Below are 18,347 nucleotides of genomic sequence, written 5' to 3'. Positions count from 1 at the left end.
TGCAATTGATGTGAGGGGACATTCTGCTGAGGGTAATTGATGTGAGTGGACACTCTGATAGGGACACCCAATATGAGGGGGCACCTCGAGGTGAGTTGATGTAAAGGGACACTTGGAATGGGAAAACCTGATGTAAGAGTGGAAATCTGATTGGGACAGTTGATGTAAGGGGACACTCTGATGAGTACAATTGATGTGAGGGGGCATTCTGATGAGGATAATTGATGTGAGTGGACACTATGATGGGGACACCCTATATAAGGGGTCACTTCAAGGGAAAAGTTGATGTAAGGGGACAGTCTGATGAGAACAATTGACTTGAAGGGACAGACTGATGAGGACAATTGACCTAAGGGTACACTGATGGGGACACCTGATGTAAGGGGGCACCTTCGAGGGGAAAGTGGATGTAAGGGGATACTTGGTTTGGGACACCTGATGTAAGAGTGGGACTCTAATGGAGATAGTTGATGTAAGGGGACAGTCTGATGAAGACAATTGATGTGAGGGGGCACTCTGATGGGGACATCCCATATAAGGGGGCACCTCGAGGGGAAAGTTGATGTAAGGGGAAACTCAAATTGGGACACCTGATGTAAAAGTGGAACTCTGATGGGGACAGTTGATGTATGGGACACTCTGATGATGATAAGTAACATGACGGGACACTCTGATGAGGGTAATTGATGTGAGGGAACACTCTGATGGGGACACCCGATGTAAGGGGGCACTCTGACGGGGACACCCAATATGAGGGGGTACCTTGAGGGGAGAGCTGTTGTAAGGGGACACTCGGACTGGGACACCTGATGTAAGAGGGGAGCTCTAATAGGGGCACTTGATGGGACACACTGATGAAGACAATTGTTTTAAACCTTTCACTGCCAGAGCTGTTTTTGCATCTTTTTTTTGCACATGTCTAAAAAAAAATTATTTTAGGCCTGAAGAATGCATCATGTTTTATGTTACACAATATTGGCGCAAGGTTTAGGAAATGCAAAATTACAGTAAAAAGTACACTAAAGTTAATTTTAGAGACAGTACAGCCTACATGAAGGTGGCAATTCTGCTCTGAATTTAGGAACATAGCAGCATCATTGCAACAGTCTGAGTGGACAAGTTTGTCCTCTGACAGCATGCTGCAAAACCGTTTCACTCTGTGTGTAAGCAGTTGTTTCTCTGCAGAGGTGGAAGCAGTTGTTTCTCTGCAGAGGTTCCTTGCTAAGTCAAAGCTATAGTTCTCCAATTAAAAAAAACTCTCTGCTTCTTGCTGAATGGATAGGTTTAGTTTTGTCTTGATTGTGTTTGAGTGGGAACTTGTCAGAGAGACCACTGCTTTCATGCACTTTTTCCATGTGTGTTGGTTTTGATATATTATAAGTAATAAAGACTCTCCTATAATACTTTTTTAAAGGTATAAGCACCCAAAATGGATATTCAACATGGTTGGTATTTTTTTAACACAATTATAATCTACATATGTAACTGACATAACTTATTAAGTCTTACCTTGTGACACCAGTGTAGATAGAGCTGCTGACCTTCCGACAACAAACATACTGCTAAAACCTAAAACGAAAAAATATATGCTGTACAAAGGTAATTTTAAAAACCAAAGTCAATATCTTTATCTATTCATTTACACTCCAATTATTACACTGGCCAATGAAAAGTAATATCACTATATGAGTCATGTATATGCTAACACAGCCCTCAAATTTTCCACTTGCCTACTTACATTATGCGAGTGGAAAATGATTTCTGGCGAGCGTGGGCTGCCCCGGAGCGGAGGGCTGGGGGAAGCACCACCAGAAGGCGGGGTTGAATGGAAGTGGAAGCCATTCTCCCAACGTTCGCCCAGGGAAGAGAGAGGGGGAGAAGAGGCGAGCTGGCCGGATCATCACAGAGCGGGGATTGCCCACTGTAACAGCTTTCATTTGAATTGCCGTCAGCTTGCGGTCACACGCAGTCCTGCCTCCTGACCCGGCCCCTGCGACAGACAGAACACGTCTCGGCATTGGACCAGCGTTCTGTCTGTCACAGGCGCTGGGTCAGGAGGTGGGACTGTGTATGACCGCAAACGGACGGTAATTCAAAGGTAAGGCTGCATTGGTGGACACTGGTCATGCTGCAGTGATGGGCACAGGTAAGGCTGTATTGGTGGGCACTGGTCACGCTGCATTGATGGGCACAGGTCAGGCTGCATTGATGGGCACTGGTCACGCTGCAATGATGGGCACAGGTTAGGCTGCATTGATGGGCAATGGTCACGCTGCATTGATGGGCACAGGTGAGGCTACATTGGTGGTTACTGGTCACGCTGCATTGATGGGCACAGGTGAGGCTGCATATATGGGCACAGGTGAGGTTGCACTGATGGGCACATGTGAGGCTGCATTGATGGGCATTGGTCAGTCTCCATTGATGAGCACAGGTGAAGCTGCATTAATATGTACTGGTCACGCTGCATTAATGGGCACTGGTCACGCTGCATTGATGCGCACAGGTGAGGCTGCATTGATGGGCACAGATGAGGCTGCATTGATGGGCAGAGGTGAAGCTGCACTGATGAGCACAGGTGAGACTGCATTGATGAACACTGATAAAGTTGTTGTTCATATTTATTTTTGTAACTTAATTCTGCATAAAACATTTAGCGATCATTTCATGAGATAATTTATGAGGGTGTGTTTAGGGGCGGAATGGGGGGGGGCGGGGTATGGGTTGGGTGGGGCAACGCGTGGCGAGTAACCCGGCCTGGCTAGTAGTTCATGACTTGAAACCTGCTAGTAGCTCATGACCTGTGCTAATATACTTGTAAGTGCTTAAAGTAGAAGAAAAACTATAGCTAATTATAAAAAGGTTCCCTTCCCCTCCTGCTACCTATCTTGCCTAACTTGTACCTACCTATTTTTAATCCGCTCCAGTCCAGTCACATGGTCCCGCAGCGCTGGCTCCCCTATGTGGACAAGCGGCTGCTGCAAGGGAGAGAAAGGAGCACTGACAATGGCTGGACCTTGACAACCTATGGGTGATGTCACAGCTCCTGGCATTCACAGCCATTGCCAAGCACTCTCCTACGCAGAGTTGCAGGATCACGTGATCAGACCAAGGAGGATTGAAACTAGGTAGGTACTCACGTATTTAGGAGAAAGGGGGAATGAATATTTTTTTAGCAACAGTTATAGTTAGGGTTTTCTTTCAGTTTAAAGAAAGCATGAATCACTCACATTAGTCTCCACCCCCGAGGATCTCACAATGACCTCTTGTAGTTTTCTGCAGGTACTTTGTAGTTGGTGAGTCCTTCCACTGCTCTCTGTACAGGCTATGTACAGCACTGTGATGATGCCACTGCTACTTTTACAAGTCAACAACTAGGTTTGCAAATGCATTTGGTGCACACAAAGTAGATTTATTTATTTTGTGTCTATGGAGGAATATATTTATATGAAAGTTTTTGTGCTTAGAGTTTGGCTTTAATAGCAAGAAAAACAAATGATTTGGTAGGAAAATAGCTCCTGTATATACAGCTCTTGCCTGGAGTGCAGCTTTAATTGCACAAAAAAATGGGCCTAATACCTGATTTATTATTCATCTACAGTGCCTTGAAAAAAGTATTCATACCCCTTGAAATTTTCCACATTTTGTCATGTTACAACCAAAAATGTAAATGTATTTTATTGGGATTGTATGTGAAAGACCAACACAAAGTGGCACATAATCGTGAAGTGGAAGGAAAATGATAAATAGTTTTCAACATTTTTTACAAATAAATATGTGAAAAGTGTGGTGTGCATTTGTATAGTGCCCCCCAGGAGTCAATATTTTGTAGAACCACCTTTCAGTTCCGATGGAATTCCGCTGAAACTGTCTTGCATACACACGATCACACCAAAGTCAGATCGTCAAGAACGCGGTGACGTGCAGCACGTACGATGGGACTAGAAAAAGGAAGTTCAATAGCCAGTAGCCAATAGCTTCTGTCTCGTACTTGCTTCAGAGCATGCGTTGTTTTTGGTCCGTCGGAACAGCATACAGACGAGCGGTTTTCCTGATAGGAATTGGTTCAGTCGGAAATATTTAAAACATGTTCTATTTCTAGGTCCGTCAGAATTTTTCGAAGAAAAAAAGTCAGATGAGGCATACACACGATCGGAATATACGATGAAAAGCTTCCGTCTGACTTTTTCTGTCGGACATTCCGCTTGTCTTTACGGGGCATAACAGGTTTTCTTCTAAAGCCTCATACACACGATAGGACTTTGTACAAACTTTCCCTTGGATTTTTGTACAAAGGGCGTCGGCCCTGAACTTGTATTGCATACACACAGCAGGACTTTTTCAGCCAACTTTCACCAAATCATGTGGTTTTTCTGCTCTTTACCGCCACCTTTGGTCAACTTCTGTATTGTTGTCTGATCTTTTGCATTGGTTCTGAGCATGCCTGTTTGTACTTTGTACAAAAGTCCTATGGTTTTCTGTACACACGATCAGACTTTGCTCCATCGAACTTTTGTTGCCAGAAAGTTTGTCCGTTCGCTCAGCCAACAAAAGTCAGATGAAAACCAAAAAAGTTTGTCCGATGGAGCGTACACACGGTCGGATGTTGCTCCAAAACAGCTAATTTGCATGTTTGTTGTCAAAAAGTCTGATCGTGTGTATGGGCCTTAAGATTGCCCTGAATTTGGCTCCATCCATCTTCCCATCAACTCTGACCAGCTTCCCTGTCTCTGTTGAAGAAAAGCATCCCCACAACATGATGCTGCCACCACCATGCTTCACGGTGGAGATGGTGTGTTCTGGGTGATGTGCAGTGTTCGTTTTCTGCCACACATAGCGTTTTGCTTTTAGGCCGAAAAGATCAATTGTGGTCTCATCTGACCAAAGCACATTCTTCCACATGTTTGCTGTGTCCCCCACATAGCTTCTCACAAACTGCAAACAGGACTTCTTATGGCTTTCTTTCAACAATGGCTTTCTTCTTGTCACTCTTCCATAAAGGCCAGATTTGTGGAGTACACGACTTAAGGCCCGTACACACCATCGGACTTTTTGACAGCAAACATGCAAATGAGCTGTTTTGGAGCAACATCCGACCGCGTGTACGCTCCATCGGACAAACTTTTTCGGTTTTCATCTGACTTTTGTTGGCTGTGTGAAAGGACAAACTTTTTGACAACATAAGTCCGATGGGGCAAAGTTCAATCGTGTGTACAGAAAACCATCGGACTTTTGTACAAAGTACAAACACGCATGCTCAGAACCAATGCAAAAGATCAGACAACAATACAGAAGTTGACCAAAGGTGGCGCTGGAGTAATTGAACATCATCTTTTGAAGTGTCGTCAGTACGTTGAAACGTCACATTCTTGTTTGTTGAATAAAAAGTCAGATTGTGTTTATGCAGTACAAACTTACGGCCAACGCCCTTTGTACAAAAATCCAAGGGAAAGTTTGTACAAAGTCCGATCGTGTGTATGGGGCTTAATAGTTGTCCTGTGGACAGATTCTCCCACTAATTAAGTGACTTCTGAAGGCAATTGGTTCCACTAGATTGTAGTTAGGGGTATCAGAGTAAAGGGGGCGGAATACAAATACACGACACAGTTTTCACATATTTATTTGTAAAAAAAATGTAAAACCATTTATCATTTTCCTTCCACTTCCCAATTATGTGCCACCTTCTATCACATAAAATCCCAATAAAATACATTTACGTTTTTGGTTGTAACATGAAAAAATGTGGAAAATTTCAAGGGATATGGATACTCTTTTAGGGCTTTTTCAACTGCCTTTAAAGCCTCATACACACGATCGGACTTTGTACAAACTTTCCCGTGGATTTTTGAACAAAGGGCGTCGGCCATGAACTTGTTAAACATACATACGGCAGGACTTTTTCAGCCAACTTTCACCAAATCACGTGTTTTTTCTGCTCTTTACCGCCACCTTTGGTCAACTTCTGTATTGTTGTCTGATCTTTTGCATTGGTTCTGAGCATGCGAGTATGTACTTTGTACAAAAGTCCTATGGTTTTCTGTACACACGATCGGACTTTGCTCCATGGGACTTTTGTTGCCGGAAAGTTTGTCCGTTCGCAAAGCCAACAACAGTCCGATGAAAACCGAAAAAGTTTGTCCGATGGAGCGTACACACGGTCGGATGTTGCCTTAAAACAGCTAATTTGCATGTTTGTTGTCAAAAAGTCAGATCGTGTGTATGGGCCTTTAAGGGCTTTTTCACAGGGGTGGCTGCCGGGGTTTTACTGCCCCCTGGCTGCACACCTGAACTGTAATAATACAGCCCGCCAAGGACGCACACATGCTGCGGCAGCGATGGTCTTGGCAATTTTAACTTGGGTTACACACCGTGCCACCTGTCAAGCTCGCCCACTAATTTCAATGAGACCACACTGCAACCGCAAGCTGAGAATTTTGCTGTTGTGTTGCAGTCCTGTAAAGTAAAACTGCTGTTTGGTAATTAAAAAAGTAAAAAAACAAAAAAAAAACAAAAACAAAAAAAAACAGGCATTCAGGAGGCTGCAGTAGCACCTCCTGATTGCCTGCTATACTGCCCTTGGGAAAAGTCGCTTTTCAGAGGGTGGTATACTTACTTCAAATGTGAAAGAACCCCAATCCTCCTTAAGATAGTTTCAATCATTTTAAGTTTTGAGTATGTACAGAAAAATTCAAATCTTCACTGAAACACATCTGGTACTATTATTGTAAGTCAGGACTGGCTGTGCTGATTTTGCATGTGACATTTCCGCAACACCAAGTATGCAAATTGGAAGCACATTCAAAGTGCCTGAAAAACATCTGTAACTGCACTTGAAAGAGGCATTATGGGAAACTAAACAACACGCTCTGAGCCAAGCTATAATTTCCAACACATGTGAGTTAACTTTAAAGGAAAAGCATTAAAGTGCTTGCCAACATGCTGGCAAAAAGAGTTCTACCTTAAAGGAAACCGACACTGAAAACAATGCGAAGGGCGGCCATTGCTGACCTCTGCTTCAGAAAAAATCCATTGCCTGGCAGCCTTGCTGAGCCGATAGCTTCACTATTTTCTGAATCAACACCATGGAACAGTGCAGATCAGGTGACATCTCTGGGGGACTGCTTGTTTGGAGATTATGAAAGTCAGAGACAGCCAGGCAAGAAGCATTTTCACAAGGAGATCAGCAATGGCAGCCTACATATTTGGAGCTGAAGTTGTAGCTTGCACAAGGCTATGGGCACTCTGCATGGCAGCATTGATTGGCCAGGTGCTGGAGCAAGTCACATGCTTCTCCATACCGGCACCAGGTATTTTCTTTGGCTCCTGGCACTGGATGGAGGAGCCAGTGGAGGCCCATCCATTAGGGACATCCAGGCGCCGCCCCCTCTATCCACGCCACTCCCTATATGTATAATAGATTCATGCAAAGCATTAATCTATCCATGGCCCCCTATTAATGCGTCCGGCTCTTTCAGGAAGTCGGGCGGGGGGTGTTGAAGCAACTGATTAGAGATATAGGCTCTAATAGGCTTCAAAATACGGTGGGCTCGTGGCGCAGAGCATTGCGCCACGAGCCCACCCAAGTGTTACAAAAGCGAATGAGTATTCACTATTGAAATACCGATCCTCAATCCGGCCAATCAGAAGCGGGTATGAGATCTGTTTTCCGATTGGCCGTAATTAGAAGACTCCTAATTGGCCGCCGATGCGGAGGCTGCCGCCATTGCCGTGATGCCCCGTGGAGGCCAGAGGAACGTGAGGCTGCCGCTGAGCATTTTTTTTTTTTACAAAAAATATGTAGAAGAATACATATCGACCTAAACGGAGAAAGAAATTAGTTTTTTTATATATTTTTGGGGGATATTTATTATAGTAAAAAATATTGAATTTTTTTTCAAAATTGTCGCTTTTTTTTTTTGTTTATAGAGAAAAAATAAAAAACGCAGAGGTGATCAAATACCACCAAAAGGAATCTGTTTGTGAGAAAAAAAGGACGTCAATTTTGTTTGGGTGCCATGTCGCATGACTGCGCAATTGTCAGTTAAAGCGACGAAGTGCCGTATCGCAAAACGCGCTCTGGTCAGGAAGGGGGTAAATTCTTCCGGGGCCGAAGTGGTTAAACTCGTGCAAAAAACAAAACAAAAAAAATCCCACAAAATTGACTGTGACAGCGACTGGGGTAATCTACCATCACACAATGCCCCGTCCACACACCCCCTGCTGAGTTCTCCAATCAGCTGGCAGCATGAGATTTGCCGATTTGCAGATCTATAGGTTTGAATCAGCAGGGGGCATGTTGGACCCCTGTTATGGGGTCACTGCTTCCCCAAAGAGAGAAAGCGACCCACCCTGAAGCAGCTGGCAGAGGACAGACTTTTTTACTCCGCTGTGGCTGCTTTAGATGGAAAACACCCTGTAAAGCCCTGTACACACGGTCAGACATTCCGAACACAAAATCCTTCGGATTTTTTGAGACGGATTTTGTCCTAAACTTGTGTTGCATACACACGGTCAACAAAGTTGTCGGAAAATCCAATCGTTCGGAGCGTGATGATGTTCGTTCGTTATGATGGGACTACATTGAGGCTAGTAGCCAAAAGCTTTCGTCTCGTAATTTGATCTGAGCATGCGTGACACTTTGTCCGATCGGAATTCTCTACAAACAATCGGAAAAAGTCCGATCAAATTTTTTTGTTGGAAAATTTGAGATCCAGCTCTCAAATTTTTTCTGTCGGAATTTCCGACGGAAAAAGTCCAATAGAGGCCACACAACGATCGGATTTTCCAACAATATAATCCGATCGGACCTTTTCCGTCGGAATTTCCGACCATGTGTACAGGGCATAAGTCATCGAACACGTTTTGCTTTGATGCACATGGAATGTATTTAGCTGATTTAGGCCGGGTTCACACATATGCGATGCAGGAGCCAGCACGATTCCTGTGCAGGTTCTCGCATCGCATGTCTCTCGCATTGCAGTTCACACTGCCCTACGCGAATCGCTGCGGGTGTCAATACAAAGTTGATGACACCCCCAGATCCATTCGTAGATCGCAGTGCGAACTGTCAAATGGTGCATGAATCGGATTGCATGGATGTGGGCTACCCCCATCAAATCATTCTCTGCAGCTATTACCTTTTGTACCACCACCCCCTCCCTTTAGAATGTAAGTTCTACGAGCAGGGCCCTCCTGTACCTTTTGTATTGTACTGTAATTGTGCTGCATAAACTGTTGGAGCTATATAAATCGTGAATAATAATAATAATAATGTGAACAGATTCCAGTGCAGACCAAAAAAATTCACTATTTTATGCAATGCGAATTCAGCCATATAATTTGTGTAGCTGAATTTGCATCACAAAGACATCGCATGTGATCTGCACAGCAATGCGGTGCAAATCACATGCGACGTCTGACATCGCAATAGTGTGAACTAAAGGTTCGGTTGAGCTTCTGGTGAGAACTGGTTGCAGGACCCCTACGCTGCAATGGTGCGAACCACTAAGCCAGTGTGCCGCCATCCACAGGGCTAACAAATGTCTCCGGGCACAGAGCAGTTACAAATGTCTTCCTCTGAATACAGGAATCTTCACAGTCTTCACAGTCTCCATTTTCCAATCCACTGACAACTGAGCATCTACAACAAGGACTCCTGTGTTTTGTACTGAAATGTGTCCGATTGTTCAAAAAAAAAAGGGAGATTTCATCCATTCACCGTGTCTTTCTTCAGAGTATATTTTATATCTATTGAAATGGGGAAATGCGAAGAGTCGTCTTTTGTAAAAGCTCATCTCAGGTTAAAATGGAAGATTAAAGTACGGATATTATCTGATTGGAAGCGAAGATGCATTGTGATAAGGAGATAATCGCCCGGGTCACAATCTACCGCGACTCTGTTCTATTTCCTTATCTGAGACTCAGTGTCCTTATCTACACTTTTTTTTTTTTTTTTGCAAAAGCCGAGGCAAACTCCAGGAAAATAGCTGGAAAATGCTGATGAAATAAATATACATAAACTGCTTCACCTGCGAAAAAAAGCTTCCACCAGTCTTGTAATCCTGGTACCCCTGCCACACAGCACAGTCAGCCTGCTGACCTCAATTTTGTCTTTATTAGTTAGGCCTGATTCACACTTATGCATTTTTAGTGCTTTTTGCATTTTTCAGATTTGCACTACAGCCCATTTAACATGGTTTCCTATGGAACACGTTCTGTAGAGCAAATATGCAAAATGCAAAAAGCACTAAAAATGCATAGGTGTGAATCCAGCCTTAAAGCGGTTCTAACCCTTAAGAAAACAATTCTAAACCTTAGATACTTACCTGTTCTGTGTAATGGTTTTGCACAGAGCAGCCCCGAACCTCCTTTTCCGGGGTCCCCTACTGGTGCACTCCGCATCTTCTCTTCTCCAAGTGCCCCATAGCAAGCCACTTGCTATGAGGGGAGCCTGTGCAGGCGCACTTCAAAACAAGGCTGTGTGTGTCTATGGACACATACAGAGTGGGTCGAGACCCCGCCCCTGCTCCCACCTCACAGGATTTGATTGATAGCAGCAAGAGCCAATGGCTTCCCTTGCTATCAGCAAAGCCTATGAGACCAGGAAGAGGGAAGGAGAGCTGCGGCAGATCAAGAAAGGTCTCAGGTAAGTGTTTAGGGAGGGGGTACTATTGAAAGTTTTTTATCTTAATGTCGAGAATGCATTAAGGTGAAAAAAAAATTGCCTTTAGAACCACTTTAACCACTTCAGCCCCAGAAGATTTAGATGCTGAATGACCAGGTGATTTTTTTGCGATTTGGCACTGCGTCGTTTTAACTGACAATTGCGCGGTCGTGCAACGTGGCACCCAAACAAAATTGACGCCTTTTTTTTCCCACAAATAGAGATTTCTTTTGGTGGTATTTGATCATCTCTGCGGTTTTCATTTTTTGCGCTATAAACAAAAAGAACAATATTTTGTACTTTTTGCTATAATAAATATCTCCATTTTAAAAAAAAAAAAGAAAATTATTTTCCTCAGTTTAGACCGATACGTATTCTTCTACATATTTTTGGTAAAAAAAAAAAAAAAATGCAATAAGCGTATATTGATTGGTTTGCACAAAAGTTATAGCGTCTACAAAATAGGGGATAGATTTATAGCATTTTTATTATTTTTTTTATTTTTTTTTACTAGTAATGGCGGCGATCTGCAATTTTTATTGGCATTGCGCCATTATGGCGGGCACATCAGACACTTTTGACACATTTTTGGGACCATTGTCATTTCTACAGCCATCAGTGCTATAAAAATACACTGATTGCTGTATAAATGTCACTGACAGGGAAGGGGTTAACACTAGGGGGGCGATCAAGGGGTTAACTGCGTTCCCTGTGTGTGTTTCTAACTGTAGGGTGAGGGGACTGACCTAGAGGAAATGACGGATCGTGGTTCCTAGCTATTAGGAACTCACGATCTGTCACTCCTCACAGAACAGAGATTTGTGTGTTTACACACACGTCCCTGTTCTGGCTCTCGTGCCTGCAATCGCTAGTGGCCAGCGGTCATCGTGACCATCAACCACAAGCATCAGCACCCCCGCAGTGCAGTGTGTGCATGTGCGCTCATCCGGTGGCTCGCGAACGCATACTATCCATGAGCCGGTGTAGCTATATGTCGGCTCGCGGGATCGTGCCGACCTGCTGCAGTATAATGATGGCGGCTGGTCGGCAAGCGGTTAAAGATAACCTGAGAGAACAGGAATATATGACCTGATTGACTCTTTATTTTAATTTTCAATTTTATTAGCCAATGTCTCTTTTTAAGTTACTGCATTCTTACATACTTGGTGCATCAATAAAACTCATTTTGCAAACCTTGCACGCTTTCTAACAAAAACATCCAGCACTGCCTGCATGCTTGTTAGCAGCCTGTGTGTAACTGACTGAGCCAAAAGAGCGATTATTTTAAAAATGAGTTGGCTTACCACTAATATTGCAACGTATGTAAACAAAACAGCCACCACCGCCAGGATCAGTACAGACCACAGGAACCAGTAACCCAGATTACGGTAGGTGTACCTGGAAAGGAATAACCATGAAATTCAGAGAGGTTTTCAGACAGTTATGAACTGTGGCAAACAGATTGTATCGTGTGAATATGCAGACATAACAGTTTTGCCGTTCTTTTTCCAAAAAATGAACAGACCCAGTTTTATCCAACGTGGAAATCCAATATGGTGCATAGGATAAGCATACCTCCCAACATTTCGAGATGGGAATGAGGGACACCTACTAGCAAACATATGTAGGCATAGGACACACCCCCTGCCACGCCCCTTAAAGGGGACATAACAAAAAAAAGGTTAATAAAATCCACAAGGGCTTTTTTTACCACCAATATTTCTTAATATTGGCTTTTAAAATTAACAAATGCAGCAGTTTAGAAATCAGATGAAAGGTTTAGCACTGGGAAACACTTTTTGAAAGATAAAAGGTGCATTTTATATACAACTATATGGATCAGACCAAAATGAGGGACAAATGAGGGGGAAAGAGGGACAGAGGGACATTGCTCCAAATCAGGGACAGTCCCTCGAAATCAGGGACAGTTGGGAGCTATGGATGAGTCACCAATCGGTGGTATGCTCAAAGCCCATAGTAAACCTAGGTAACTGAAATGTATTTAAAATACATAACCAGAGATTCCCTTTAGCGAAAATTGCATACTGATACTATTAGTAAATTCAGATACAGGCAGCTGAAGGTAAATGTTAACCACTTAAGGACTGGGCCTCTTTTTGAGATTTGTTGTTTACTAGTTAAAAACATTTTTTTTTTGCTAGAAAATTACTTAAAACCCCCAAACATTATACATTTTTTTCTAACTCCCTAGAGAATAAAATGGCGGTCGTTGCAATACTTTCCGTCACACCGTATTTGCGCATCGGCTTTACAAGCGCACTTTTTTGGGAAAAAATTCACTTTTTTGATTTTAAAAAAAGACAACAGTAAAGTTAGCCAGATTTTTTTTTATACTGTGAAAGATAAAGTTACGCAGAGTAAATTGATACCCAACATGTCGCGCTTCAAAATTGCACCCGCTCGTGGAATGGCGACAAACTTTTACCCTTAAAAATCTCCATAGCGACGTTTAAAAAATGCTACAAGTTGCATGTTTTAAGTTACAGGGCTACAATTATTGCTCTCGCTCTACCGATCGTGGCGATATGTCACATATGTGGTTTGAACACTGTTTTCATATGCGGGCGCTACTCACGTATGCGTTCACTTCTGCAAGTAAGCTCAGGGGGACGGGTGCGTTTAAATGTTTTTTTCTCTTATTTATTTTACCTTTTATCTTTTATTTTTACACAGTTTTTTTTTTTTATTGTGTCACTTTTATTCCTATTACAACGAATGTAAAAATCTCTTGTAATAGAAAAAAAGCATGACAGGACCTCTTAAATATGAGATCTGGGGTCAAAAAGACCTCAGATCTCATATTTACACTTAAATGCAATAATAATAAAAAAAATGTAATTTAAAAAAAATAAATGGTCCTTTAAGATCTATGGGCGGAAGTGACCTGCATTGTTATGGAGACGGGTGGGGGGCCATCTTCCCCTCACTTGTCTCCATGCCCAGCAAGGGTGAAGATCCGATCGCCAACAACTCCGGTAAGCGGCGGAGGGCACCGCAGCATGGCGGGAGTTGGGGCCCCTCTACCGTCACCGATAAAAGTGATCTCACGGCGAATCCACCGCAGAGACCATTCTTATTGGAAAGAAGACCGCTGGCCAAAGAAGAGGATACTGGGTTTATGGCAGCTGGCTGGTGGGTGGAATAGTGTCCCATTGTTAATGTCAGTGAGAGGACTAGTGCCCCATCATTGGTGTCAGTAGGAGGAATAGAGTGGCAGCAACTATGCCCCACTGTTGCTGACAGTGGGGGGAATAATGCCCCAAGGGCCAGATAAAACCAAGCAAAGGGCCACATCCTACCCCTGGGAGTTTGGAGACCACTGTTTTAGTTTGGAGACCACTGCTCTAGAGTTTGGAGACCACTGCTCTAGAGGAACCCCAGAGCTCCATTGAACCCTGCTTGAGAATGGCTGTCCTAGACAGGAGTAGTTGGATGGACCTGGGAACTCAAGTGCAGAGATCTTGCATTTGTCATCCCAGGGTGATAATAGGCTGGTGATTACTTCCACCTAGCAGCACCGGGATCGTTGGTTCAAATCCTAACTATGGCTCTACCTGCACAGAGTTTGCATGTTCTCCCTGTGCCTGTGCAGGTTTCCTCTGGGTACTCCGGTTTCCTCCCACACTCCAAAGACATGCTGGTAGGTTCACTGGCTCCTGTCTGAATATGTTGTGAGTTAGGAACCTTAGATTGTAAGCTCTTTGGGAATGTATAAAGAATATGTAAAAAGCTGCGCAAATTGAATGCGCTGAATAAAATACCTGTAATAAAATAATAACTACATTCCACCAGCTTCTATCCAAGACAGTTTTGCACCCATTCACACTATGTTCAGTGACTGGTGTTTCTCTGCTCTCAGACACATAGAAAACAATTATTTTCTATGTGCCCTGTTTACACTGCAATGCTGCCTTCAGCTGGGGTGGAATGTGTGTTAAGGAAAAAAATGCAGACATGCTGAATTTTTCTGCAACGCAGAGGTCACGTCACGTCACCGTCCCTGTTTGCAGCACAGGTCAGCTGCAGTGCATAGGAATGTACAATAAGTAAAACAAACAGTGTCACGTATCCAGTGCTCAAAATAAGAAGTAAATTAAACTAAGCAGCTGCTGTAATCAAATAAAACATTAAGGAGAAAACAAAAAAAGTTCCAAAGAAATAGGTTCTTAAGCAGCGTGTGGCACAATGTAGTCTTAATTGCGCAGGCGCTGTGTACAGCTGATAAACAGCCGTTCATGTTCGGTTACTTTCGGTGTCTCCTTTGTTCTCCGTACTGCACAAGCGCTGCGCCTGCGCAGTACAGGGCGGACACTATCCGACGGGGGACCTTTCTCGACAGAACACAGGTCTTACAGGTACACTTTAAAGACACAAATTATGGCCAGGTGTGCAGTACAGAAGCATTTCCAAGCAGTGATTTCAAAAATCCTAACGGTACGTGAATACTCACCAATCAAAATCATTGTAGTCATTCTTTGCTTCTCCCCAGAAATACAAGAAGACCAGAGCCAGGCAGAACGCACTGATCAGGAAGAAGAAGAACACGTTCTCCTTCTGCAAGACATAAATACAATATATAAACAAAAAAGTCAGTGCTACTAACCATACATCACATAGAAAGCAGAGCTCCCAGGCGTTCGATCCACAGTCGTTGGCTGAGTAGAGAAATGAGGAAAAGATGATCCGCACTCCGGTGATTGCTCTTAAAAAATGTAGTATTTATTAATAAGCCACAGTGACCAAACGCAAATAAGAAAGGTTGACATGTTTCAGCTTATAAGGCCTTAGTCATAAGGTTATGACTAAGGCCTTATAGGCTGAAACGCGTCAACCTTTCTTATTTGCATTTGGTCACTGTGGCTTGTTAATAAATACCACATTTTTTAAGCGCAATCACCGGAGTGCGGATCACCTTTTCCTCATAAATACAATATGAATTGCACAAACGGTTCACAGTACATACTCCTTTGTATTGTCTTTATCTTTAGCCTGCATGGGCAAATCACATATTGACTTCAGTGGAGCTCCAACCAAAATGTTGCCATGTACCCTGTTTCCTCTGAAAATAAGTCCTACCCCGAAAATAAGACCTAGCGTGAGTTTCTGGGATAGCTGCAATATAAGTCCTACCCCCCAAAAAAAGCCCTAAAGACCTTGTAAAATCATGTAATTTGTTCAGTAAAAAGATTATATAATGTGCAGTGGGTCTCCTTGTGTAACTTTATTGTGAAAAACGCCTTATTTACAGTGCCTCAGGGCGCTCACGTGACCCGCGTGAATCTCTTCTCTTCTCCTCCCGGCTGACGTCAGAAGCCCCTCCCTCTGCAGTGCTCAGAGCAGGGCTGACGTCAGCGGGGATCTCAGCCCCTCCCTCTACAGTATTCAGAGAAAAAAGTAGGGCTGCGGAAATTAACGATTAATTCCTCGATTAATCGTTAATTTTTTTGATCGATCAAAATTCTTTTGATCGGTACTCACCTCTCCGCCGGCTTCCGGGTCTTCAGGGAGTTCAATCGGAGATCCGGTGACATCATGGACATCGGCGTCACAGGACTCCCCCCCCCCCCTTCCCCAAGTGCCTCCGTCTTCTAACGAAGGGAAGGGGGAGGAGTCCGGTGACGTTGAAGTTCTGATTGACCGTAACACGTACGGGAGCGGAGCTACGCATGACGTCACCCCCTGCTGCCCTACGGAACTAACACGATTGCCAGCTTTACATGCTGTGTTTTTATCATCTTTATGTGAGTAGTTTGTGTTTGAACATAAAAATTAAATCTTATACTTAAAGTGGTGTTTCCGCCAAAAAAAAATAGTAAAATTCCCCAAAAATGAAAAAAAATTTTAATTTTTTTTAACTCACCTCTAAATGCCTGTTGCTAGAGGGTCCCTCGTAGTCTGCCTCCTTCAGTGCCCCGGCAACCAACGTCACTTCCCCTCGGCGCAGTCAGTCATCTGGGACACGTGACAGGTCCCAGATGACGGCGCCGCTCGCGCATGTGCACTGGGTGCCTGGGTGTGAAGCCACAGCCCGGTGCCCACAGTAGGAATGCCGGCGCCGCCGATCAGAGGGGGGGACGAGCGGAGCTTCGTTGCCCCGCATCGCTGGACCCCTGGACAGGTAAGTGTCTGATTATTAAAAGTCAGCAGCTGCAGTATTTGTAGCTGCTGACTTTTTTTTAAGGGGCACCCCACTTTACGCGGTGAGCACTTAGATCTTTTCTTTCTATCCATGACCTGGCGTCCTTGCTGAGATCTAAGGAGATGTGAGAGAAGTTTATGGTCCATGTTAACCCTTTTGATACCCGCTTGCATGACCACCTGTTTGCACAGGGGTCCATGCCATAAGGTGAGAGTGATTAGTTAGACCGGAGGTGAAGGGATTGTCACGCTGCTGTGGAAAAAAAAAAATACTTACGTCAGTGCTACAGTTTGAATTTAAAATGTATTTGTGTGAACTGTGAAGTTAAGTCATGGATTGTGGAAACTAACTAGTGTTGGGTGATTGTATATGGTGTATACCACATTTACCACTGACTAATGCAGAGCTGCAATGCAAGGAGATCAGCTAAAAGTAGTTGGATCTGTATGTGCGTTATAATTAATCAAAATTAGTCGATTAATCGATTTTAAAAAAAATTGTTTAATCGAAACACGAAAATTTTAATCAGTAACAGCCCTATAAAAAAGATCTCCGGCGGGTCACGTGAGCACCGTCAATAAGGTATTTTCCACAATATAGTTACACAAGAGGACACATTGCACATTATATAATATATCTTTTTACAGAACAGTTTACATGATTTTATTAGATCTTAAACTAAGGTTTATTTTTGGGATTACAGAATTTCACAATGTTGGCTCCTGAGCTGACAGGGGGAGGCACGTTTTTGTACATACCATTAATAAATAAGACATCCCCTGAAAATAAGCCCTAGTGTGTTTTATGTAGCCAAAATTAATATAAGGCCCGGTCTTATTTTCGAGGAAACGAATTAACTCCTGAGCATGTGTTCTTTTTTTAATCCAGACTATTTTATTATATAAAAAAGAAACAAAAAAGAAAGAGTACAAGCATACGTACATTGAATACAACAATTAACATCATAACGGTAATAGTAGTCAATACTCTGATATTTTCAAAAGGAACAATAATGACATTCTTCAGTGATATTTGACTAGACACTACCAACAACCTGTCAACAGAAATTTAAGGAGTAACTCTACTTTTGTTGAAGAAAAAAAATATTCCCCTCTGGATGATCTGTGAACATTGCAGGAATTTTAACAAACTTTGTTGCAGATTCCTACCTTTTGTTTTTCCTGAAGGAATAGCTGTTTATTTGCCCATGTACACAATGGATCTGCTGCACCTGCTGCACCTGCCGGGCAAGTGGAAGAAAGTGGCAGTGTCTGCATCCCTTTAGATGTGATATCCATTTGGGAGAAGCTCACCAAATATTAGAGCTGCACAATTAATCGTTAAAAAATCGCGATCTCGATTAAACCCCCCCCCCCCCCCTCCCGACTATCTCTATTGCAGAGTTTGCTGATTTGTTCATATAACAAGTGGAGAGACTTATCTGCTCACTTTAACATGAAACATTGTAACTAACTCTTCCTTCTTAGATCAAAGGGATAAACTTATGTGTAAAGAAAAAATCTA

The 18,347-nt window shown here is 43.2% G+C and overlaps 1 protein-coding gene across 4 annotated transcripts in view; it reads right to left on the bottom strand.

Annotated features, from left to right (window-relative positions):
* GDPD4 (glycerophosphodiester phosphodiesterase domain containing 4) overlaps positions 1–18,347 on the bottom strand; it is a 205,002-nt gene that overhangs the window by 111,662 nt on the left and 74,993 nt on the right. For all 4 annotated transcript variants that reach the window (XM_077451411.1, XM_077451413.1, XM_077451414.1 and 1 more), the window contains exons 3-5: positions 15,135–15,238; positions 11,968–12,061; positions 1,510–1,569 (exon numbers count right to left, since the gene is read on the bottom strand). In XM_077451411.1, coding sequence (XP_077307537.1) covers positions 1,510–1,569; positions 11,968–12,061; positions 15,135–15,238 — 258 coding nt within the window. The remainder of the gene's footprint in view (positions 1–1,509; positions 1,570–11,967; positions 12,062–15,134; positions 15,239–18,347) is intronic.

Source organism: Lithobates pipiens, unplaced genomic scaffold (assembly GCF_037356315.1).
Source record: "Lithobates pipiens isolate NorthernLeopardFrog02 unplaced genomic scaffold, aLitPip1_a1.2 Scaffold_23, whole genome shotgun sequence".
Classification (NCBI taxonomy): Eukaryota; Metazoa; Chordata; class Amphibia; order Anura; family Ranidae; genus Lithobates; species Lithobates pipiens.
This window is presented reverse-complemented; position numbering and strand designations above follow the sequence as displayed.